Consider the following 23409-nt stretch of genomic DNA (forward strand, 5'->3'; position numbering starts at 1 on the left):
TACTGTACATGACCATACACAATGTCGCCTCAAGTTCCAGCCTTACCTCCAAGACAATTAGTCAAAGTCAATTCAAGTAGTTCATTCTTTTCACCATTAGCCTTGTTCTATCACTTGGAAACTCATCAAAGCGACCATCGACACGTATTTAAGAGTATTTCAGACAAAGAAAACAAAGACACCTTTGCTTGCTCTACGTGTCACATCTGGCTTCTTGTCACTTCTTCTTCTTCTAATCAAAATAATACATGTAACAATCCCGACTATCCTTGCCATCACTACCATGCTACGGCTGTGGCATATGAATGCTGTGGCTGTCAGTATCAGCTTCAGGTTCAATATCAAGCACCCATCATACCGCTAAGTTTAATTAAGCAACTGGAAACAACTCGGCCCAAAGGAAAGTCATTTGCTCAAACAATGCAGCAACCAGAGCAAAGTCCAACAATGTCGACCACTTTTACAACCATCTTGATCTATGTCCACGACCTTTTGAATGGAATCAAAAAAAATATCAATACGAACAATCCCCACTTCTTGTCAAGGATTGGCAATACAAAGGAGAGGTAAGAAGAAGAACATGAAAGCGGCAGAAAGGCTAACTGGAATAAGCTTGGACCTTTTATATGCCATTGGATTCAAGTTGGAAAACGAGTATTTGGTTCCACCAGACATTGAACCAGGCACAGCATCAGAAGCACGACTTAAGCAGATCAGAGAGGAAATTTTGTTGACCATAGATACTTTACGATCTGAACTTGGAGAAGCAGCAGTTCCTTCAGGCTATGCAGAAAAGGATGTTAAAGTAATACCTGCTAATGTAGATACACTGTTTGGCATCATACCCGCCTTGGAACAATCCAATGTATCCACAAACGAATACCTTGCCGAAGCATATCATTACTTTGGATTAGTTTATGGTGCTAGCGATCAACTTGTCTCATGGATCTATAAAAAATTGATAAATGAAGTTCAACTGGATATTCACAAGGCTATCGATCACCTTACAAGGATCGCCAATGTGACAAAATCAGAACTATTAGAGACACTAGTAGTTTGCGAAAAGAGTACAGGGAATATAGGATACAATGATATTGGTGATGCGTATGCCTATTTCAACATTTCGCCAGACTCTAATGTGGATGATAAGTTACTGATTGGCCTTTATCAAGTAAAGATATCTGACGAACCAGAAGAAAGAAACATACATCAAGATAAATTGAGAATGATTGCTATAGCAAAGAACAGTACTGAACTTGTTGAGTTTTTGAAGACTGAGAAAGGAATTACATCATCAACAAGTATAGAATCCATTCAACAGATAATGGGAGGTAGGATTAAGTGATAGATTTGTCTTTTTTTTTTGCTAACATCCTAAAAAAGTACCATCCCATATGCTTACAGCTCCTACATCGCCAGTGTAAGTTGCATCAATGAACATAATAGAAACCATTAACGTCAAAGCTACAATAGTCCCGTTGGATTGAATAATATAGGAAATACATGTTACTTTAACAGTCTATTACAGGTAATTGATATTCATCCATATCCGTTTGGGGGAAAGCTCATAAAATTTGTAGTACTACTTTACACTATTACCCTTTCGACAAACCATGATGAATAATGAAATGTATATCGAAGATGAAAATAGCGAGCCAAAAAAGATTGGTGGTATTGAAGTAGACCAGTCGGAAATTAAGCGTGCGAAAAGATGTAAGTTGTTTTTAGGTTGTATCAATACATCATTTTCTTATTTTGATAGTTGTGGAACTGCTAAAGACATTATTCGTAAACCTTCAGTATACATCAGAAAGGGCTATTTCACCTGAATATGATTTAGCCTATATGGCTTTATTAAATGAAAGAGATCAGCAAGGAGACGACACTAGTAGTACTGATACTGATAAAGAAGCAATAGCAAAGGACACAGAAGAAGTTGAATACGAAGCAACGGATAATGCATCATTATCCAGTACACCAGCTGATGCACCCCCTTCTTATGAAGAAGTTGTAAATAAGACAGATGTGATCATGGAAGAAAAGACACCGACAAAGCCAAAAGAACGGCCAAGCGTAGATGCTATGATGTTTGGCAAGCAGCAAGATGTGACAGGTAATAAGCAAAATAAACCTTGTACATGTTGAATGAAGACGTTTGTTATAGAATGTATGGGGAATGTGATGTACTTGGTAGAAGCAGCTTTAAAGCCTATATCCAAAACAGAAGATGGAGAACAGGTTGATGATATGATTCGCCAACTGTTTTATGGAAAGGCGAGACAGATCATTTCTTACTGTGATGATGCAACACTAAAGGTTATCAAGAAAGAAATGGAAGAAGACTTTTCTCATGTGATTGTTGATGCGTCAGAAGGAAAAGATCTGTATGATGGATTAGACGAATACTTTTTTGAAAACCAGCTAGAGAGCTTTCAAGGTGGCCATGAAGCAACACGTCAAGTGTCTGTAAAATCGTTCCCTCCTGTGCTTCAGATTCTAGTTCAGGTATGTCTATACATGTATATATATATATATTATGCCTATACACATATATATGTATTAAAAAGTCACTAATTCTTATACTACTGTAGCGTGTACAATTTGATCGAGCAACAGCCAATGTTTACAAGTCGAATGCCTACATCCAATTTGATAAGACTATATATCTTGATCGCTATATGGATGACAATTTTGAAAGATTAAAGGACAAGAGAACTGAGGTTGCCAAGTGGAGAAGGGAATATGAAGTATATAAGCAACAGATTGGCAAATATAAAAAGTTCAAGGTAGGAAAAAAGTATCAGTTGTTTGGAATGGAGTCTGACTTGCCCGTATAGACCTGCCAACTTCCTGTGCCTGACTTATTAGAGGCTACCTATAAGATTTTGGAAGAGTTTAAATCGGAATGGTCAACAGAAGAACGAGGCAAGTATGAGATAGCCTTGCAATTACTAGAAAAAGAAGCCAAAGAGACGAAAAAGATTATTGAAGAAGGAACAGAAAGGATGAGGTCTATAAAGTCAGATATTCGAAATCAATATCAAGATTATAAGCAAATGGAATATAAACTTCATGCTGTATTTATACATCAAGGTCAAGCGAATTATGGTCATTACTGGATTTATATACTAGATCATCAACAAAACCAATGGTGGAAATACAATGATTCACTAGTAACAAAGGTAATATGACAACTACTTTTATTTTCTTTACTAATTCACATGATTCAAAAAAGGTCAAAGAAAGTGAAATATTTCATGATACAACAGGGTCAACGGCGAACCCATATTTCTTAGTATACATAGATTCAAGCAAAATAGATGAACTGGTGGAGACAATAGTCAAGAAAGCCTAAATAAATGCAGCTTAAAACAGAAAAGGAAATAAATAAATTAATTTTATCTTTCTTTCTTTTTTACTTTACAACTTTTGCTAATTATGAATCCATCTCATCCCGCTCCACAACTTCCTCCAGGCTGGTATGATAATAAACAATACAGAGAACTATGCCTTTAGAGAAAAACTAACTTGTATCATCAAAGGATTGCTTTATGGGACGAAGGATCACAACGCTATTATTATTTAGAACAAGCAACTGGTAGAACTCAGTGGGAACTTCCAACACAATCTTCCTCGTCTTTTAATCCAGTGAACAGTGGAGAAGCAAATAGCTATCATTCAAACTTCCCTGGTGATAACTCTCCAGCCACTTCATCTTATCCACCTCAACAACCGGGTTATCCACCACAATTTCCTAATGCCAATAGTCCTCAAGTCACTACTTCATATCCTGGACAGCAACAACAAGCATATCCTTATCCAGGATCCTCCAATCCTCAGAGCCCATATCCACCTACTGGTATGGAAGGAGAGCAACAAGATAGAGGATTAGGAAAGATGCTTAAAGGTAGGCAAAATAAAAATAGAAAGACGAAAAGCTTGGCAAATTTAGATCATCACTAATACGTCCTGCTGACATTAGGTCCTGGAGGCGCCATTGCAGCTGGTCTAATTGGGTAAGCGATTGATTGATAAAGCAGAGAAGGAGAGGCTGATTTATACATTGTATAGGTTTGCTGCGGGTAAACTCATGAATAACCATCACGGAGGCGTAAGTGTATATATTTGTGTATGTATATTGATTATACTAATGATAAACAGCATCATCAACAGCAGCAATCGTATTATCCCCCTCCTCCAGGTTATGGTGGATACCCTCAAGGATACGGTAATTATACACCTTTTTTCTTTGTATTTTTTAATATTGAGCATCAATCATATAGGTGAACATCATGGAAGTCATCATCATAAACCTCATTTCTTCTAATAATTATTGCAAATGTATTATCCAAGGTGACATTGCCCATTCTTTTTAATTCCACTTAATAAATAAACCAGAGTATTGCTTTGAGACCTACACTATAGCGTCTGTAGCCAGGGCACCCTAATGATAAAGTTTTGAGAAGAAGAAAAAAAAAATATGCCGCCTTTTCAGTGAAGTATAAGAAAAGTACACGAAAGGAAGAGGTCAAGGAAGGAATACGGCAGCACAAACACCGAACCATATCCTCTTATCCCTTTGGGTACGATCTACAACATCAATGTCGAAAATTCTTAAAACCCAACCAAAAAAACAGCCAAGAGTTCAAGGCTTAAAAAAAGTATTGTTTAATCCTTACAGAGTACTTGCATCGCAATGGCCCTGCTATTCTCTTGTGTTAAGCAAGGAAGAGGTAATAGAAATAAAATCAGTGTTGGAGTGACTAATTCTAGGCGAGAATATAGGAAGAATTTGTTTAAACAAGAGTTTGCACAATCCAGAAATGCCAATTGCTAAGGCAGAGAGAGGACCTCTTGATTTGGATGCTTTGTTGTTCCTGACTACGACGCATTTTGGATTTCTACATAAAAAGGAGCCTTTGCTCTTGAAACTGATTTGTCTTCCTTTCTCCGTTTTTCTTTGTATAGGATGGTCGAGCTTTGAGAAGCAATACAGGCAGGTTTGTGAGGTCATATATTCGTCAGTTATGCACACGTTTGTGCACTTTCCCCGAATCCTTTGCTTTCATTTTCCACTATATCTAAGAAAGCCCTTTATTCTTGAACCAACACTTGCTCCTTTGTCACCTATGAGCATTACTAGCTCTGTTTTCAGTTGTTGATCTAAAATTTTGATTAGATTCTTATGGATTTTAATATTGCATTGTTACTATTTTGATCAACTATGAATCGTCGTTCTGAAGTACAAAGCTTTAATGTAAACTTTTTGTTGAATCTGCTTCGTTATCCCTTCTTTAACTCTTTTGCTGGAATAATAAAATTTTCTAAGAGTGTCACGAACCGCGTATTGCTGTGAAAGGACTTCTTTTATTTCTTCAACACTAGCAGCGTGATCCATACTGAATTTTGATAAATCATTTTCGATGCTCTGTACTATTTGGCCGTCAACGGTTCTCTTTTTATCTTTTTCGGGCTTTTTCTTCTCCTCCAGTTTCCGCATCCGAAGTCGACGTCTTCTGATTTCACTTTAAAAGAGTTGGGCAAACCAAGGTAAGATACGTTTTGGTCCATACATTCGGAATCAATAGCATTGCTATGGTATCGGTTGTAAAGCTCTAAGTGAAATTTAAAACGTTTCAAAGTAAAAGCAATCATATCAGTCATGGTGTGAGGGTCATTATCTGTTCCTGAAAACGTAAAGTCTTGAGCAACATTGACACTGGGTGAAAATAAACTATTCTCAGCTTTTGCTAGTCCATAGCTTCCTTTATCAATACTTGAGCATGAGTAAACTGACTTTCAGATTCAGGCGGATAAGGAAGGCGATTGTTAGCCATTTTATTTTTGCGCATAATAGCCATTCTTTTTATATGCAACTATTCTCTTCTGTCACGTAATTGATTCTGTATATGAATCCTTTTGTTGAATGAGTCATTGCGCGATTGCTTAACTTGCTCAATTCTTGAATACAATAATTGACGTTCCAAAGCTGAACTACTCTTCCATTGTGAATGAAGTGACTTTAACACTTGCGAATAGTTTTCTGACTTTTCTTCTTTGCCGACCATTTTTGACAAGTTGGTAAGCTCTGATACTTATGCTTGTAAAGAAGCAAGCTTCTGATGAAGAGTCTCAATCATCTTTTGGCTTTCTTGAACGACAAGAGGATCATGCACTATTTTTATAAATTGACTTTGTTCATTTTGCTGATTTTCTTGCGTGAATTTGCTTTGTTTAATTTTCATGCCTAGTAAGTGTACCGATTACGATCCAGGAAAAACAGTAATATTTTGTGCAAATTTAAGCCCTAAAGACTGACATATTGAGGTAATGGTAGCAAAGTCAAAAATTGAGCCAAAGGCGGCATCCTTGTGTCTGCGAGCTTGATCTTCAGAATCGATTAAATGTTTGTCGAAATCAAGGATTTGGAACTTTGCTGAATCAGAGCGGGGCAGTATACGGTATAAATATGGAGCATCTAAACGCATTGCATTGATTGTGGAAGCTCTAGGTAACGGGCATACATTCATACAGAATTTATCATAACCTGTGCATTTCAATATATCATTGGCAAGAATCACAAATGACAATTGATGGGCCAGGATTGAATAATATTTCTTTTTTGGGATGTATGACTTTGATGACTTAATGACCAATTCGCATACTGGGAGCCCTTCAGGCTGCAGCTGATCAATATATGAAGAATTACTACGACTTTCGTCAAAGAGTTAATTTTTAATAATTGCTTTTAATTGTCGAAGTCGTCTGCTGGATACATCTTTTTTCAAAGGGGATATTGAAGTATTAATGGATGCATCATCATCACCATCGTCTTCGTTGTCAAATAAAGAGGCTGGAACATCATCTTTTAAATTTTGCTGAGCTTCACGACATTGAGATTTACGCTGTAATAGTAATGAATATACATGTTTAAAGTAGTAGATATTATTATATACATACGTTTAACAAATGGCTTTTCAAAAACTGTAGTCTTTCTTTGTATTTTTAAATCTTCAGTATGTTGTATGGTTCATGACTAGAAGCACATTTTTTATAAATCTTTTCAGACTTGTAGTGTTCCTGTCGAAGAATATTTCTCATTCTATTTCTGTTGATGTGATTAGCTTCAGAGCTTGACTTTGTTGATACGTTTTTCTTACTCCAATAATTGTACTTTTTCTCTCTGATATGTGCAAGGTGTATTCTTAATAAGATTACTAAGATGCGGTCAAGAAGCTTGTTGATGATTTTTTTGTTATTCCACATAGTATCCAGATTGGCAGCGTATTGTACACGAACATTTCTTAATTCAGCGGATGACAACCCTAGATCATTGAAAGAATTAGGAAGTATACTGGAGCTTTGAAGGATGTTGAAAAGGTCATTTGAACTGGGTGTCGAGCGAGTGTATCAGCTCTAGAACCTTTTGTTCCAAAATAGTAGGAGTGAATCAAATCCAAATGCTGGCCCCCGATAATAGATTGAAACCTTGAGTAAAAACCGACAAATCAAGGAAATCTTCGGACGCTGCAGACGCTGTAAATTGTATGGGTCGATCATGTTGGCAGGTGAAGTCAATTGGTAATATGCTTGCAATGTTAAATCCCGAAGATCTGGTTAGCTTGAGCTTATCAGTACTATGATCCACGTCAAACACGCAATTCCTTAATTCGGTCTTTATCATGTAAACAATAAATGCAAATTGGGATATTTAGTTAGAGACCTTGATCATTGAATCATCTAGTTTCTGCTTAATAATACATTTTGTTTCAGCTAGTGGATCTTTTCGAATAATCTTACTTATAGATAAGGGACAAATGCGATAGTCATCTTGAATGTGTGCATCATCGTCAGTGGTGATTTTCGAAAAGGGATTTTGATCCATATGAGTATTAGCAAGTGCAGGGTTATCAAGGAAATTCTTCACAGCATGATCAAAGTTCGTACTAACAAAGTCAACCCACATTTTGCATGTTTTTCAGCATTTATCATTGCCGATCTTGGTAGCACCTTAGCATTTAACCGCTTTGACTTAAGTCTTCCCAAAGATGCTATGTTATCAACACAAGGGATAATCTTCAGAATAAGATGATGGTTCATGGATTCATTAAATAATTTCCATAGAAGTTCTGGCGAGGTGTATGTACTTCTTGATCGCTTATGATGACCCTGATCATTACTTTGTTACCTTTTACCAGATGTTACAATAGTAGGGGCTCTAGTCAGCTTTGATCCATCATAGTAGCTATCCTATTCTTTCTTTGAACCTGGCATATCTATTATATACACAAGTTAACATTCATCTAGAAGATGAATGATAAAGCCACTTACTATGAGATCAAGGCTTTTGGACGTTTTATTCAATGTCTTCAGTAGTCCTATGTTATTATAAATATAGAGAAGAAAATGGAAAAAGAGTGAAAAGAAACCGTATTTATTTACAACAAAATAGTGTTTGTACATCCTGATAAAGAAATTCAATATCATTGTTTTCAAATAATTTCATTATTCTTCAAAATACACAGTACTACCATCACACTGTGGCTACCAATGAGCTGTGGTTCCACAAAAAACACCTATGGTGCAAAGCCTGGCGTTTATTTTCAACTTATCACACAAACATTCTCATTGAATCATAACCATAACAGATTGAAGACCTTTTATATTTCTCGTTCACTTCGTGCTGACCGTATATTTTATAGCAAGCTGTTGCAGTAGATTATTATCAAGAAGCTGTTAACTGCAAATTCGGATTTCAAGCTGTAAAATTGACTGTAGAAGAGCAAAAGAAGAAAACTGCTGATATCTTGATTATGACATTGCTTGTGGTATTCTAGAAAAGATTGAAGATAATCTGTTTCAGTGTATATCCTTTACACATGATATATTATATTATGACATTGAAGTCCAATACGGTTATCTTTATCGTTGTTCATGCTATGACGAACAACGTTAAATCACCCTGTCCAAAAGCAGCCCTATCCGAAACAATATTACTGTAATATGCATAACAAGATAGTGAAAATACTTTAAAAAAAGAGAGAGGGCATAGTGAATCAAAGAGAAATGTTGAGTTATTGTTTATTTAAAATCTGAGATAATAATATAATAATAATGTACATATATATATATATATATATAGGAAAAGCAAAAAAGATAGTAGGGTGTTAATAAAAGAAAATATACTTATCTTTGACGTTCATATAATGTTTTGGCAGCATGGTTAATAACTTCCAATTTATCGCGTTGTAAACTATACATCATTTTCTTTCTTTTAAGATCGGCCAATTCTTGACAGATATCATTATCGGGGTAGAGTCATTAGTAGTACCTGTGAAATTGACACCAGTTACCGCAAGTTCTTCATGGCTAAGCCAGTGGTATCAGCATCAACAACAATATCAGAACGAAGAGTATATGGAGCATCAGCCACTCTGTTAATTAAGAAGATATGCTTACAAAGCTTTGAATTATCAGGGCAGTTACAATGGAAGAGGTGACCATATTTCAATTCAATTTCGTACCAAATGTAATTGTCAGTGAACGACTTACAATCGTACGTATCATCATCATCTTCAGAGCGCTGAGCCATACTAGTAGCAGTGTCTTCGTCAAGAGCATATGCAATCTTTTCTTCTTCATATCATTTGGGCTTAATTTGACTGTTTGAAAACCATACAAACATTTTAAAGTCTCCTGACGGTAGTCAATCATCAACGTTTCTTGCAAAGTACAAATCAAAAAGCCACAGCGACTGCGTTGAGCGCGGCCAAGGTAAAACGTTTTCAATTGGTTGTGATATGATTCAATCGAGCTGTTGGTATGGAAAGAGGCAATTGGTCGCCAGACTTTACAGAAAAGTTCCTTTTTGACCAACCATCTTGTTCTAAAATAAGCAAGGAATTGCTCTTCGTCTTTGAAAGAGTTTCAAAAGAGGTGAGTATACTAAGAAATTCTTCTTCAGAACGGGCACCCATCGTCAAACCAAGACAAGCACGAATACCTTTGCGTTTGTATTGACTGTCATGAGTATGCTTAGGCTCTTTAACCTGACATCATATAGAACTATTAATACGAACACTTAAAATAAAGAATTTTATATGAAAATGCTTAATACAGTCTTAAGCGTACTGTCCCATGCACGCCAGATATGCCAATGACACATGAGAATTTGAACAGAGCCTTCAAAGACGTCTCTAATTGCAGCTGTCTCGGCAGAACTACAATCTATCGTAATTCGCTTCACGTTCAATGAGAAGTTGGTCTTTACCCAGGTTAACCACTGATGCAAAGTAGGAATGGTTTTCATATCAGTGATGGTAAAACAAACAGGTAGACATTTGTTCGTGGTATAGTTGTGAGCGGTGATAGTGAACAGGTAGCTATCTTTGGAGCTGCCCGCAATAGACTCACATGTTTTGTGAGTGCTATCGATACACCATTCTTCAGCTTCTTCAAAGAATTTCTTCTGCCAATCAGATACCCATGAGATTAGAAAAGGACTATTTTCATGGATACGAAAGAGTCGAGCAGTTTTTTTTTTCTTCCAAATACTTCATCCACTTTTCACAACTATGCTTATCGCGATAACTTTTTCTTGATAGCTTGCTCATGTGAGCATTGATGATATTCTTTACCTCCTGGTAATTGACTAAAAGTGACATAGGGAAGCTACTGAGTGACATCTTTTCAAACTATAGAAAGTTAAATTATTATCATGTTTAATAACAGCACAAGGATGAAAACAAGCATTATTACCTCAATGAGGCGCTCGTCATCAATACATAAAAATTTCTTGATAGTTTTCCAGTCCATATTTTTACTGACCTTTTCAGTTATCCACTACTTGATCTCAAAAGGCAAACGAGAGCTCGTAATTTCCTTGATATCTCATGGATAATGATCAGGATGCTCCCAGTGGTATTCAACATGGATTGTGCCGTCCGTCATGACATGCTTAGTGATTTTGGCAGTGCAGCCTATCTTGATAGAAGACTTCATAGTAATACGGGTCTTCTTAGGACGCATAACCTCTAGTTGGTTACTGCTACTGCCTTGATCATTACCTATAGAAGATAAATTAGTAGTATCAATAGTACATGTGCTATTCTTAGTGTTCTTCTTGTCGGCACCAGCATGATCACACAAATAGAAGGTGATGTGAACTGGCAAAGCTTCAATAATGAGCTACCCGATGAACTGGAGATTATTTGTTATGGGACATTGTCGTTTAAATACCCACTTAGAATGGAGAACGCGTCTTTTTTGAACCATTCCTCGAACTTATCAGACGTAGTAAAAATGATGGTCTGAACACTTTCCTCATAATCTAGAACAGTAGGACAAACAAAATCAGCAGTAATAGAAATGGAGGTACTTTTAAAATTGGTAGACATTTCAGTGGATGTAAATTTAATAATTATATGAGCTGTTATAGATAAAGGGCCATAAAATATAGAATATTTTACGCGGCTGTTTCTCTACAGGGCGATTTAATCTTTTCGCATCAACGTTGTGTCGGTATTTTAATTTCTCGGACTGTGACTTGATATTTCGACAAAAAAAATCTTTACCCTTGCCCCGTACATGTCAATATTTTGACCCCTCTTTCATATACACAGACAACAGTAGCCAGCATGGTAAACATCAGCTAATTATGAATCAAAGCCTTACTCAACAAATAAAATAGCTTCGTTATACTTCCAAGTTAGTCAACATTACTGCCACTAGACAAACTGCTCGGTAAAAGACTTGATTGATATCAACTTTGTGTATAAACTAAACTATGTATAGTATGACCAGTGCCTTGTGTGCCAGACGTTTCTACAGTACTGAACAACCCCTCCCTACTCCTGGTGGCAACACTACTGTCGACCCTAAAATTACTGCCATTGTTGATCAAATTGAAGGTTTAACATTATTGCAAACATCTGAACTTGTTGCACAATTGAAGGTAACATCAAGAAACATAAAGATAAAAAAAAATCACTTATGCATTCTGTTTGTAGACCCGCTTGAACATTCAAGATATTGCTATGCCCGTTGCTATGCCTACTGCTGGCAGCGGTGCCGCACCTGCTGCAGCTGCTGAAGAAGAAAAGCCTGCAGAAAAGACCGAGTTCAACGTCAAGATTGATAAAGTAGATGCTGCTGCAAAAGCTAAAGTGATTCGTGAAGTAAAGAATTTGGCAGGTTTGAATTTGGTTGAAGCCAAGAAGTTTGTCGAAAGCGTACCCAAGGTATTGAAGGAGAGTGTTCCTAAAGAAGAAGCCGAAAAATTAAAGAAGGCACTCGAAGCTGTTGGTGCTACTGTTAACTTGGAATAAATATAGAATCAAAGAGAAGAAAAAGTGTATAAAATGTGTATTAATAAAAACAAAAAAAAAAAGAAAGTCTTTTGTAGAGAGCATCTTTGATGTAGTACAGGTAGCCTTATTTACACATTCAACAGCCAATAGGACACGATTCCTCCATTCATGCAATTACAATCAATACAGAGGGAGAGAGAGGATGCTGTTATATATATCAGACCTGTCTTATTGTATCGTTATCTTACAAATGCTTTTCTCCAATAGACTAATAATAGTATCTGAGTTCTCCCCTTTTAATGCGTATATGAATAGAAAGCTTTATAGAGGATTTTAACCTAGAACAAGACGATTGCAAAAAGTCTTAATATACTGAAAAGCTTTTTGGTTTCTGTAATGCTTACTTGGCTTCACCGTATTCATAGCTCGTCGATGTGATATTGTCGATGAAAAAGTAGCTTTACCTCGGAAGCATAAGAACACGATAAGATGAAATAAGTGTTTTTATTCAAAAAGTCAGGAAGAGATTCGAAGAATAAATATTGTCAACATCTAGTGAATTATATTATATATGACGCGTCGCATCGCACAAGATTCACTCAAGAATATTGACAAAGTAAAAAAAAATACACAATGACTTACTAAAACCGGGTAAAATTACATTTTCGAGTACTTAGTTCGTTTATTATCTCAGTAAGCGTATGACATGAAAAAGTAATGCGCCAAACTAAGTTAAAAAACAAAATGTTGACGAAACAAAGACGAACAATGTGATACATGCTTTCAGAGCCACGCTTTATTTGCATATAAAATTATAATAAAGCTTTGTCTTCCTCATTTTGACAAAGACAGTATTGGTAACAACAACCAAGATCACTTATTCATTTAATGTGTTCAATACTTTATATGTTCGTATTTGCTAACAAAACCCTGCATCCGTTTGCCTTTATTAACTAGTCAACATTTCAATTTCCCTATTGATAATAAAAAAAATAGACTTGACTATGGTTGTTTCCTTTTGATAAAGTAATAAACGTCATTTTACTTAAAAAGGAGGATCAACAAACAGGAATAGACAAAAGCCGTGTGTGTATGTGTGTGAGGGTTAATGTCATATTCAATTTATAATTCCGATTACTGTACTTTTTTTTCTTGCTTTTGTTTTCCCCCTTTTCTTTTTCTCTTGTATTTCTCTCCAAAACCCTTTAGACGACACAATATGCTAGCAGACGCTTATGGTGAGATACCTTTATGCTTACGTGATAATAAAGTAAACCTTTGTCTTTTTTACTTATAATTAGATTTCCTACTGAAATTACTCTTGGTCGGTGATTCAGGTACTGGAAAGTGAGTTCAAAATAATAAAGACAATAAACAAGTGTATCTAATAAAAGATATAGGTCATGTCTATTATACCATTTTTTAGAAAATCAATGTAAACCAGAATATACACATCAGCTCGCTTTATCTCACCTTGCTTGAATAGTCAAAAAGGATTCTGTAAATACAATCGGGATGGAGTTTGGTACACGAATTATACATATTGGCGATAAATCGATTAAACTACAGATATGGGATACAGCTGGTCAAGTAAGAAAAAAAAATCTAATAAAAAGCGACTTTTCTTTATATATGATGTATCTAGGAACGATTTAGGTCGTTAACAAAGAGTTATTTTCGAGGTGCTGCTGGAGCACTAGTTGTATATGACGTTTGCAAGTAAGCAACAAAAAAGACAGATTGAGAAAGTGAGAGAGTATGTGATATCTAAAGTTCAGTTATAGTCGAGATACCTTCTTGGGTGTAAGATCATGGTTAAGAGATGTGAGGACGCTGGCCAATCCTGAATTGGTCATCATTTTAGTGGGTAACAAAAATGATAAAGCGGATGAACGAGAGGTATCCTATCTAGAAGCAAGTCGGTTTGCGCAAGAACATGGTAAGTTAAGATTGAAGCTAAAGAATGAAACTAACAGCATGAAAAAAGAAATGATGTTTTTGGAAGCCAGTGCATTAAGCGGAGACGGAGTTGAAGATGTGTTTTTTAAATGCGCAAGATCAATTCTAAGTAAGATAGAAACAGGACAGATCGATCCAGAAAGAAGTGGGAGTGGAGTACAATTTGGTGACTCTAGTTTTCGAAGAATGACACAGAGAACAAGAATAAGAAAGAAGGAAAGATCATGTTGCTCCTTTTGAGTTTCTGTTGAAAGAAATGAACCTTTTTTTTTATTAAATATAAATAGTTTTTAAATGAAAATAAATGTATTTTGTGTATGTACATAAAAACGTTGTTGAAACATTATATATACAATTTGTCTAAGCAATGATGTTTACTAGCTTCTTCAATATCCTCTTCCATAAAGGTATATCATCATCCAGTGACTCTCCTTCCTTGATTGACATTGGGTCATACTTTAATGTACCTGTCACAAAATCCATTTCAGTGGCCTTGACAAAGCTAGGACGTTTGACCAACTTGTGGCCAAAATAGAGAACAACACAAAACATGACACTAAGATAAGCAGAGACACAGTTTTTGGGATCAATAGGAGGAAGGAAAGTTTGATATCCTTGTCCGGCAATAACGATGCAACCAATCACAATGACAAAAATGTCACTGATGGGAAAAAAGGGAGCCGCATAAGGAAGAGAAGAGGTTGAGATGTTCTGTGCTTTTAGGCCCATACGGAAACGGATGTGGGTAATAGAAATAGATACCCAGACGATAAGACCAGCAACCGAGGGTAGAGCAGTCAACCAGTTGAAGACAGTGCCTGATTTGAACAAGCTAGTCAAGAAAGCAAGGCAGCCGACAGTACATGTAGCCAAAACAGACCAGATGGGAATGCCCCATCGGTTGACACGAGCAAAGATGCGAGGAGCAGATCCATCTTCAGCCAAAGCAAGTAAGGTACGGCTAGAAGAGTAAACACCAGAGTTACCAGCGGAGATCATGGTAAGTAAGATGATGGCATTCATAAGATCTGCTGCCCAAGCGGCACCAGCCATCTTGAAGACAAGGGTAAATGGAGAAACAGCAACGTTGCCAGATCCCTTTAGTAGATTGGGATCTGTATAAGGTATGTTGAGGCCAATGATGAGAATGGATAAGATGTAAAAGAGAACGATACGAGCAAAAACTTGCTTGACGGCTGAGGGTACAGTCTTGTGTGGATTTTCAGATTCACCTGCTGTGATACCAACGATTTCTACACCATTAAAGGAAAAGGCAGCAGTAATAAAGACGTTAAAGACACCGAGAAACCCAAAGGGGAATGCACCACCATCAAGATGAAAGTTGGAAACGCCGATGTGATTACCACCCGCTGCACCTGTATTTACGCAGATACCAACAATGATAAACGCAATGACAGTCAAGACCTTGACGAGTGAAACCCAATATTCGACTTCACCATATCCTTTGACAGAGAAGACGTTGATACAGACAAGGATGACAAGACAGATAATACTCCAGACCACAGATGGGATTGATTTGACCCAGTATTCCATGATCATGGCAACACCAGTTAGTTCGACAGCGACACCGACGGACCAATTGACCCAATAGATCCAACCGAGCATGAATCCCAATGAGGGATCAACAAAACGTTTAGCGTAGTGAGAAAAGCTACCAGATACGGGAACATAGGCAGCCATTTCACCCAAGCTCATCATGACGCAAAAGACCAAGAGACCTACAATAGCGTAGGCAACCAAAGCACCACCGGGACCACCATTTGAAATGGCTTTACCGGATGCCATGAATAAACCGGTACCAATGGTTCCACCTAAGGCAATCATTTGAATATGCCTTGCTTTTAATCCTCTGTGTAATCCGACTTTGGGTGACATTGTGGAAGAGTCGGAACGTATATCAATGGACCGATTGCTACCGGCGTAAGTTTTTTCTTTATCCATGACAGAAAGGGGCTGTTATAAATAAAAATAGCTGGTTTCTTGATTGAGTTGTGGCCAGAGACCCGGATGCTGCAGTTATATTAGTTTGTGTCTATTCTAAACCGTAAAGATGCTTCTCTTTTTTATATGAAAAAAGAGAAAGGATTCAAAAACAGAAAAATAGTAAAGAGAAAAAGGAAAAGTATGGAATATGAAATGAGTCGTCGTTTAATAAAAAAAATTTTTTAAACACCTTTTCATATACAGTCTTTTAGTTTCATATTGAAGCAAGTTGAGAATAATCTTGTCAAATGATGTTATCCTCTTTCAATTTGACAGCATTGTTCTCACGATGGTTACTCAATGCAATATAAAAAAAAGGAGTCACTATGTAAAGAAGAGTTGTTTATTTATGAATCTTCTAGATAACGATACTCAAATCTGAAGTCATTCTTTTTACGTTGACACCAAGCATTTTCATAATCGAAATAAATATAAATGCCTTGTTCATAATCTTCAGTAATCGTCTTTGGTTCCTCGTGGCGTTGAAACCATGTAGAATACTTTTTATGAAATCGCCATGATTGCTTTTTTAACTCTCTTGCTGCTAAATACCTAAATGACAAATCAACACCTGTTTTTTATAAATACCGTTTAAACTTACTGTTGATATGTGCCTGGTTGATAGTAAAAAATGAAGAATAATGTATCAATGTCGAATTTTTCATACAACATTGGATTATCAAATATAGCCAATGGCTGTTGAGGGTAATAAGTAGGAGTGTTGAAAGGATTCTTGGGTTGATATATCTTGGGCATCTCTGAATCAATCAAGTCTGGTACATGTTGTAAACTAGCATCAAGCATCTGATTTGTATAGTGCAGATCATGTTGTCTGTTCCTGGCAGATTCAAATGAAGGGGCAAGATCTGTGAGTGCAGCCGGCAATTTGGCTGGCTCTTTGGCTTTTGCTTTTTTACTGCTATTCACAATCTTTGGTGGTTCAACCCATGCAGAGACAACTATTATAATATTGAATTAGATATAATAATTGTTTTTTGTATCTCTTTACCTTCAGGTTTTGAAGCAGGCTTTGGCGTTGATGAACTTGTTGGTGTCTCTACACTACTGGATGTAGATGTTGCTGTGGTGGGTGTTGTTGCCCTTGGTTGTGAAGTAGAAGGTTTGGATGGTGTCTCCGCTTTAGGCTTGGTATCAATTTCTTCTTTTACTAATGCAATAGTTTGATGTCAGCTGATTCTTTTTTTTTTTTGGTAATTAAAAGTCATATCCTTTATCATACCGGATCTAGCATTAGTACTATTTAGACTGGGCTTGATTTCTTCCTTTTCTGGTTGTTGCTGCTGTTCCTCTTCTTGGTTATCTTCAGTATCTGATTCGGATTTAGCTAGCACTCATTCTTAGCATGATCATATTAGATTTGATTATAGTATTTATGCTTACGATGAAATTCATCTGTGGTTCGGATAGCATACAACAGTTCTTCTTCTTCTAGATTCAAATCATCATATAACCCTTCATCCTCTTCAAAGTCTGGTTCTTGATTACAATCCACATAATATTGAATGGCTTCTTTCAAATCATTTACGCTATCGGCTTCCAGTTGATCATTTTCAAGCAATCTCAAGATAAGCTCCAAACGATTGATATGAAACTTGCGACGTTCGTTCAATCGATTCATCTCATCCAAACGTTCAACGCGTTCGGCTGCCTTTTTAGAGCTACCACGCTTTGAAGCTGACCCTTCAAGCTGTTCAATTTCAAATTCGACTGTCTCAATCTGTCTTGAAAGTTCATCTACCGCATTCGTAACAAACTCGCATGCATCTGCCTTTTCTTTATCTTTTGGATCCAAACGTTCCTTTTGCATTAAACCTTCTCTGGAATATGCTTTTGTCTTCATTTCTTTTTCAATTTGTTTGAACCTTTCCATTTGTGATTCTATTAGTTTTCTGTTTTCAAGTAAGGCACGCTTATCCTTGATGTCGTTAGAAGCAAGCCAAGTCTTGATTTGGTCACGTAAGCGTTGAAGCTTTTTAATTTCTTTCTTTAAGTCTTGTTCATACTTGTCTTTCTGATTGTTGTTGTTTGTGTGGTTGATTTTCGCAAAAATGTATTCAAACGTCTCAACACCTTCACTCACTTTCTTCAGTAACCTGTCAATTTCCGCTATATTTCAAAGGGAATGCTTTCAATTAGTAAAAAAAAAGAAAGAAGGAAAGCACAGACAAACATCTGTCCTTTCTTTTCTTACATTGTAACTTTTTCTGTGACATGAGTTCGTAAGAGTAACCACAATGGTGTATATACAATAATAATAAAAAAGGGTGAAAATGCGAATTATTTTAGATTGCTTAATCACGTGAGACAAGCTTTGTACAAAATAGTTGTCTCATACCACGTGACTTTACTCTCCCAGAGAAGCTTGGAAAGCCGAAATTTTTTTAACGCTAAAATTTAAAAATATTTCTTTTCTTTGATTTAACAAGATGAGTGAAGACGCAAGCAAATCATTTTCAAAGTTGTCTTTGAATCCTGGTGCCACTGAATGGAAGCCCAATTTAAATGCAAGAAGCTTCGTTCCTTCATTTGGTGCAGGTAAAAATAAAAAAATATAAAAAAAAGAGAAAGATTGACATTTTACGGATTAGCTCCCGCTCCTGCTCCCAAAGTAGTAAAGCTTCCTGAATCCACTCCTGCACCTGGTAAATAGAAACGATTAGAAACAAATAGGACATTTTTTTAACACCATATTATATTAGCACCTAAAGTCGAAGAACCCAAGAAGGAAGCACCTAAAGCTGAAGCACCAAAGCCCAAGCCAGCCGCTGCTGCTGCTTCTAAACCTGCTGCTCCCGCTGCTAAACCTGCCGCAGCTGCACCAGCCAAGAAGGCGCCTGAACCTGCTCCTCAAGAAGACGAAGAAGAAGTTGATGACGAAATTGCTGCTGATTTGTACGGTAAAGAGCACTTGAATGTTGTCTTTATGGGTCACGTCGGTAAGTTGAAAAGATTTTAATGCAAAAATACAAGTGGCTTATGTATATCAGATGCTGGTAAATCCACTATGGGTGGAAACATCCTTTACTTGACTGGTATGGTCGATAAGCGTACCTTGGAAAAATACGAAAAAGAAGCTAAAGAAGCCGGTCGAGAATCATGGTATCTTTCTTGGGCCTTGGATACAAATGCAGAAGAAAGAGCCAAGGTAAAATCGAATGCAAATGCAATTAAATGTCCGCTGACATATCCTAATGTAGGGTAAAACTGTCGAAACAGGAAGAGCTTACTTTGAAACAGACAAGCGTCGTTATACCATCTTGGATGCTCCTGGCCACAAGAACTTTGTTCCTAGTATGATTCAAGGTGCATCTCAAGCTGATATTGGTGTTATGGTCATCTCTGCTCGTAAAGGTGAATTCGAAACTGGTTTTGAACGTGGTGGTCAAACGCGTGAGCACACTATGTTAGCCAAGACGTCAGGTATTAACAAATTGATTGTTGCCGTCAACAAGATGGATGACCCTACAGTCGAATGGGATAAGTCAAGATATGATGAAATTATCGCCAAATTGACACCTTTCTTGAAGCAAACTGGTTACAACCCCAAGACAGATGTTCATTTCATGCCCTTATCTGGATTTACTGGTGCAAACATTAAAGATTGTGATCCCAAGTCATGTCCCTGGTACGATGGACCTTCCCTTTTAGATTACTTGGACGCTTTCAAGCCCACAGACAGAAAGGTTAATGCTCCTCTCATGATTCCTATTTCTGAAAAGTACAAGGTACAACATATAAAAGACTATACTCAATTGAATTTCTCACAAACATATAATAGGATATGGGTACCATTGTTGTGGGAAAGATTGAATCTGGTCACGTCAAGAAGGGATCTCGAGTGATGCTCATGCCTAACAAGGTAAGTGAGAAAAGTGTAGACAAATGACAAAGGCTAATGTACTTGTTTTAATTCTGAAGCAATCTACCGAAGTTACTGCTATCTATAATGAAACAGAAGAAGAAGTTGAAGCTGCTTTTTGTGGTGACAACGTCAGAATGAGATTAAAGGGTGTTGAAGAAGATGAAGTCATGCCCGGTTTTGTTCTTTGTAGTAAGAAGAACCCTGTCCAGACGACAACAGTCTTTGAAGCACAATTAGCCATTCTTGAACATAAGAGCATTATCTGTGCTGGTTACACTGCTGTCTTACACGTCCATGCCGCAGCTGAAGAAGTCACTATTTCAGCTCTCTTACACTTGATTGATAAAAAGACTGGCAAGAGATCCAAGAGACCACCTCAATTCGTCAAGCAAGGTCAAAAGGTAATTGCTCGTATTGAAACTGCTGGACCTCTCTGTGTTGAACCATTCAGCAAGCTGCCCCAATTGGGTCGCTTCACCTTGCGTGATGAAGGAAAGACAGTTGCTATCGGAAAGATTACAAAAGTTTTGGAAACAGATAGCCAATAAATAAATAATTAGAAATTTTGTTTATTAATATAAAAAAGGAGGGATCTAAAGGGAAGAACGAACACGAATGGAAGCTAATTTATCGGCAATTTGCTGTAAGAAGACTTCGGTTGTTGAATAGTGTTCGGTTGTCATGCTATAAAATAAAGTGTTAATAACATATACTCTAATTTGAAGAATCGACTTACTTCTTGCCGTAAATGATCAAAGCCAAATCCTTGGTCATATGTTTATCGACCTCGATTGTTTCAATACAGGCTCTTTCCAAATCCTTACAGAATTGGAGTAAGTCATCATTGTTATCCAACTTGGCACGATGAGCAAGACCACGAGTCCAAGCAAAGATGGAAGCAATAGGATTTGTAGATGTCTTGTTACCCTTTTGATGCTCTCTATAGTGTCTAGTGACCGTACCATGAGCAGCCTCTGCTTCTACTGTCTTTCCATCAGGTGTATAAAGAACAGAAGTCATCAAACCCAAGGAACCGTAACCTTGAGCAATAATATCTGATTGAACATCACCATCATAGTTCTTGGTAGCCCACACAAAGTTGCCATTGGATTTAAGTGCTTGAGCAACCATGTCATCGATCAAACGATGTTCGTACCAGATACCAGCAGCTTCAAACTGAGCCTTATATTCAGTTTCATAAATTCTCTCAAAGATATCCTTGAAACGACCATCGTAGGCCTTGAGGATAGTGTTCTTGGTACTCAAGTAGAGAGGCATCTTACGCTCAAGAGCAAGACGGAAGCATGCGTGGGCGAAACCTTCGATTGACTCATCTGTATTGTACATGGCCATACCTACGCCACCTGTTTTTTCAAAATTGAAGACTTCCATACGTTTAGGCTCGGAACCGTCAGCTGGTGTGAAGACAACCTCAAATTTACCGGGCCCAGGGGTAACAAAATCAGTTGCGCGGTACTACAAGATTCCAAAAGAAAAAAAAAAATGGGCGTTAGCAAATGACTTTGTGTACTCCTTCTGTTTTAATAGACTTACTTGATCACCATGAGCGTGTCTACCGATAATAATGGGATTTGTCCAACCGGGTACAAGTTTGGGGATAGTCTTGACAACAATAGGCTCACGGAAGACGGTACCGTTAAGGATATTACGGATAGTACCGTTAGGACTCTTCCACATCTTTTTAAGATTAAATTCTTTTTTATATATATAAATTAGAGCGCACAGTAAAGGGATTATGTATTTCTTACCTTCAACACGGGCTTCGTCGGGAGTAATGGTGGCACACTTAATGCCTACATTGTATTTCTTGATAGCCTCTGCAGCATCCACAGTGACTTGATCATCTGTCTATCATGATGTTAATGACAATGAAGAATTAACTGCAAATAAGTCTTACAGCATCACGATTTTGAACGCTAAGATCGAAATACTTGATGTCAAGGTCAAGGTAGGGAAGAATAAGCTTATCCTTGATCAATTGCCAAATGATTCTGGTCATTTCATCACCATCAAGGTCAACCACAGGGTTCTTAACAACAATCTTGCTAGGCATCTTAGTGCAGGGCTTTTTGGAAAAGAAGAAGAGAGAGAAAAAAAGAGAAGAGAAAATAAAGATATCTGGAATAAATATAGAACTTTTTATGACAAATGAGCATTACACACACTCTATTAGATTTTATATGCATTCCCCGCATTTTTTTCTAAATGACGGAATAGGCCGGAAAAGCCTTTTAGCGCCCCGCGTCATCTTTGTAAGGAAATAAAGTTTTGGGTAGTGTACTTGAGAACAAGATGCACTTAACTATATAACAAAGTCCTCCCTTTCTCTCTGGAAGGACTATATGCACAATGCTCTTGTTTATGTATATCTGAGCTGAACCCCTTAAATTCATTTTAGTAATTTGTACTACATCCGCTTGAATTCGTAAGGCCTCTTTTCGTGAGAAATGTCCAGGATTAAACCCCACTGAGATTTTTTGAGATTTATAACAAAAATGTGCATTAATGAGTATTGATATATTACTGCTTACAGGCTTCCAAGTTGCTGTTACCCTGGAAGCCCTCTTGTTTTTTTTTTTCTATATTCTGTCTTTTTCACAAATAACACAATGTGTGTCTGACAGTGTGTAATGTTGCTTGGGATTAGACAATCCAAAAGTGATTTGAAGGGGAGTACTACTCCCTTATAGTAACACTTGTAACAGCCCCTCTTATGTCACCTTTGCGTCCATGAAAATCTCATTGCACAACTTACGTTTATGCACCATGACAAATTAGCTGAACAGGGGCAAACCCAGCCAATGATGAATCTGGTTATGTACACTGCTAATATGCAGCTAGACATCCTTTAGTGTGAATTTGATATATTTTTCCGTTTAATTTAAACCAGCTTCATATTGATAATATCACCTGTACTCAAAAGCTAAGATCATGCTTATTAAGCACGAAGAACCTGATAGGGTGGGACATTTTCAGCCCTTTTTTTTGGGAACATGAGCGCAATCACTTTAACCCAGCTCTAATGATAGCACGAAACATCGTAATCACTTGAATGTGTCCCTGGCGACAAGAGACTGGTATGCTTAATCAAGGTAACTAAAAAGAGGAAAGAAAAGACATACGTAAGCATAGAGTTATCTTTGCATGAAAATTGCCGATACACTTGTCCGACTTTGGATTAACTTTCCTTTTTTATGACAATAAGCATCCTATTTTGGCATAGAAAAAGACACG

The 23409-nt window shown here is 37.1% G+C and overlaps 11 protein-coding genes across 11 annotated transcripts; 5 read left to right on the forward strand and 6 right to left on the reverse strand.

Moving 5' to 3' along the window:
• Nucleotides 1-21: 21 nt before the first annotated feature.
• On the forward strand, nucleotides 22-3355 carry RHIMIDRAFT_241616 (cysteine proteinase; the record flags this gene model as incomplete). Its single annotated transcript, XM_023609619.1, has 10 exons — nucleotides 22-566; nucleotides 613-1331; nucleotides 1384-1420; nucleotides 1474-1528; nucleotides 1581-1713; nucleotides 1763-2113; nucleotides 2165-2505; nucleotides 2592-2786; nucleotides 2838-3182; nucleotides 3236-3355. 10 exons carry the CDS (start codon nucleotides 22-24, stop codon nucleotides 3353-3355), a joined length of 2841 nt encoding a protein of 946 aa, XP_023462051.1.
• Nucleotides 3356-3438: 83 nt separating this feature from the next.
• On the forward strand, nucleotides 3439-4327 carry RHIMIDRAFT_241617 (uncharacterized protein; the record flags this gene model as incomplete). The annotated part of the gene is made up of 6 exons (XM_023609620.1): nucleotides 3439-3479; nucleotides 3543-3907; nucleotides 3983-4016; nucleotides 4072-4111; nucleotides 4162-4228; nucleotides 4284-4327. 6 exons carry the CDS (start codon nucleotides 3439-3441, stop codon nucleotides 4325-4327), a joined length of 591 nt encoding a protein of 196 aa, XP_023462052.1.
• Nucleotides 4328-7005: 2678 nt separating this feature from the next.
• Nucleotides 7006-7389, reverse strand: RHIMIDRAFT_269070 (uncharacterized protein; the record flags this gene model as incomplete). The annotated part of the gene is made up of 2 exons (XM_023612107.1): nucleotides 7006-7183; nucleotides 7265-7389. Coding segments are annotated over 2 exons (303 nt in total), but the record flags the coding sequence as incomplete, so codon positions are not given.
• A 322-nt stretch (nucleotides 7390-7711) lies between these two features.
• Nucleotides 7712-9592, reverse strand: RHIMIDRAFT_295138 (uncharacterized protein; the record flags this gene model as incomplete). The annotated part of the gene is made up of 2 exons (XM_023614151.1): nucleotides 7712-7946; nucleotides 9354-9592. The coding sequence occupies 2 exons, from the start codon at nucleotides 9590-9592 to the stop codon at nucleotides 7712-7714; spliced, it is 474 nt and encodes a 157-aa protein (XP_023462054.1).
• Nucleotides 9593-10890: 1298 nt separating this feature from the next.
• On the reverse strand, nucleotides 10891-11396 carry RHIMIDRAFT_247757 (uncharacterized protein; the record flags this gene model as incomplete). Its single annotated transcript, XM_023610443.1, has 2 exons — nucleotides 10891-11165; nucleotides 11243-11396. The coding sequence occupies 2 exons, from the start codon at nucleotides 11394-11396 to the stop codon at nucleotides 10891-10893; spliced, it is 429 nt and encodes a 142-aa protein (XP_023462055.1).
• Nucleotides 11397-11475: 79 nt separating this feature from the next.
• Nucleotides 11476-12450, forward strand: RHIMIDRAFT_74962 (50S ribosomal protein L12). The gene is made up of 4 exons (XM_023615640.1): nucleotides 11476-11639; nucleotides 11690-11742; nucleotides 11794-11953; nucleotides 12009-12450. The coding sequence occupies exons 1-4, from the start codon at nucleotides 11637-11639 to the stop codon at nucleotides 12324-12326; spliced, it is 534 nt and encodes a 177-aa protein (XP_023462056.1). The 5' UTR covers nucleotides 11476-11636; the 3' UTR covers nucleotides 12327-12450.
• A 1077-nt stretch (nucleotides 12451-13527) lies between these two features.
• RHIMIDRAFT_241622 (ras-related protein rab-4B-like protein) lies at nucleotides 13528-14507 on the forward strand (the record flags this gene model as incomplete). The annotated part of the gene is made up of 7 exons (XM_023609621.1): nucleotides 13528-13546; nucleotides 13610-13655; nucleotides 13709-13743; nucleotides 13795-13898; nucleotides 13954-14027; nucleotides 14093-14247; nucleotides 14296-14507. 7 exons carry the CDS (start codon nucleotides 13528-13530, stop codon nucleotides 14505-14507), a joined length of 645 nt encoding a protein of 214 aa, XP_023462057.1.
• Nucleotides 14508-14579: 72 nt separating this feature from the next.
• On the reverse strand, nucleotides 14580-16390 carry RHIMIDRAFT_269084 (uncharacterized protein). Its single transcript, XM_023612108.1, has one exon. The coding sequence runs from the start codon at nucleotides 16227-16229 to the stop codon at nucleotides 14628-14630; it is 1602 nt and encodes a 533-aa protein (XP_023462058.1). The 5' UTR covers nucleotides 16230-16390; the 3' UTR covers nucleotides 14580-14627.
• Nucleotides 16391-16529: 139 nt separating this feature from the next.
• Nucleotides 16530-18567, reverse strand: RHIMIDRAFT_295144 (uncharacterized protein). The gene is made up of 6 exons (XM_023614152.1): nucleotides 18484-18567; nucleotides 17673-18398; nucleotides 17512-17616; nucleotides 17281-17439; nucleotides 16873-17230; nucleotides 16530-16823 (listed from the first exon to the last, which is right to left on the reverse strand). The coding sequence occupies exons 1-6, from the start codon at nucleotides 18503-18505 to the stop codon at nucleotides 16619-16621; spliced, it is 1575 nt and encodes a 524-aa protein (XP_023462059.1). The 5' UTR covers nucleotides 18506-18567; the 3' UTR covers nucleotides 16530-16618.
• Nucleotides 18568-18718: 151 nt separating this feature from the next.
• RHIMIDRAFT_241625 (uncharacterized protein) lies at nucleotides 18719-20702 on the forward strand (the record flags this gene model as incomplete). The annotated part of the gene is made up of 7 exons (XM_023609622.1): nucleotides 18719-18827; nucleotides 18881-18934; nucleotides 18992-19228; nucleotides 19280-19437; nucleotides 19490-20017; nucleotides 20071-20151; nucleotides 20211-20702. 7 exons carry the CDS (start codon nucleotides 18719-18721, stop codon nucleotides 20700-20702), a joined length of 1659 nt encoding a protein of 552 aa, XP_023462060.1.
• A 45-nt stretch (nucleotides 20703-20747) lies between these two features.
• On the reverse strand, nucleotides 20748-22228 carry RHIMIDRAFT_241626 (isocitrate dehydrogenase; the record flags this gene model as incomplete). The annotated part of the gene is made up of 5 exons (XM_023609623.1): nucleotides 20748-20838; nucleotides 20891-21630; nucleotides 21709-21869; nucleotides 21924-22023; nucleotides 22073-22228. 5 exons carry the CDS (start codon nucleotides 22226-22228, stop codon nucleotides 20748-20750), a joined length of 1248 nt encoding a protein of 415 aa, XP_023462061.1.
• Nucleotides 22229-23409: the final 1181 nt, after the last annotated feature.

Source organism: Rhizopus microsporus (genome assembly GCF_002708625.1).
Source record: "Rhizopus microsporus ATCC 52813 unplaced genomic scaffold scaffold_24, whole genome shotgun sequence".
Taxonomy (NCBI): Eukaryota; Fungi; Mucoromycota; class Mucoromycetes; order Mucorales; family Rhizopodaceae; genus Rhizopus; species Rhizopus microsporus.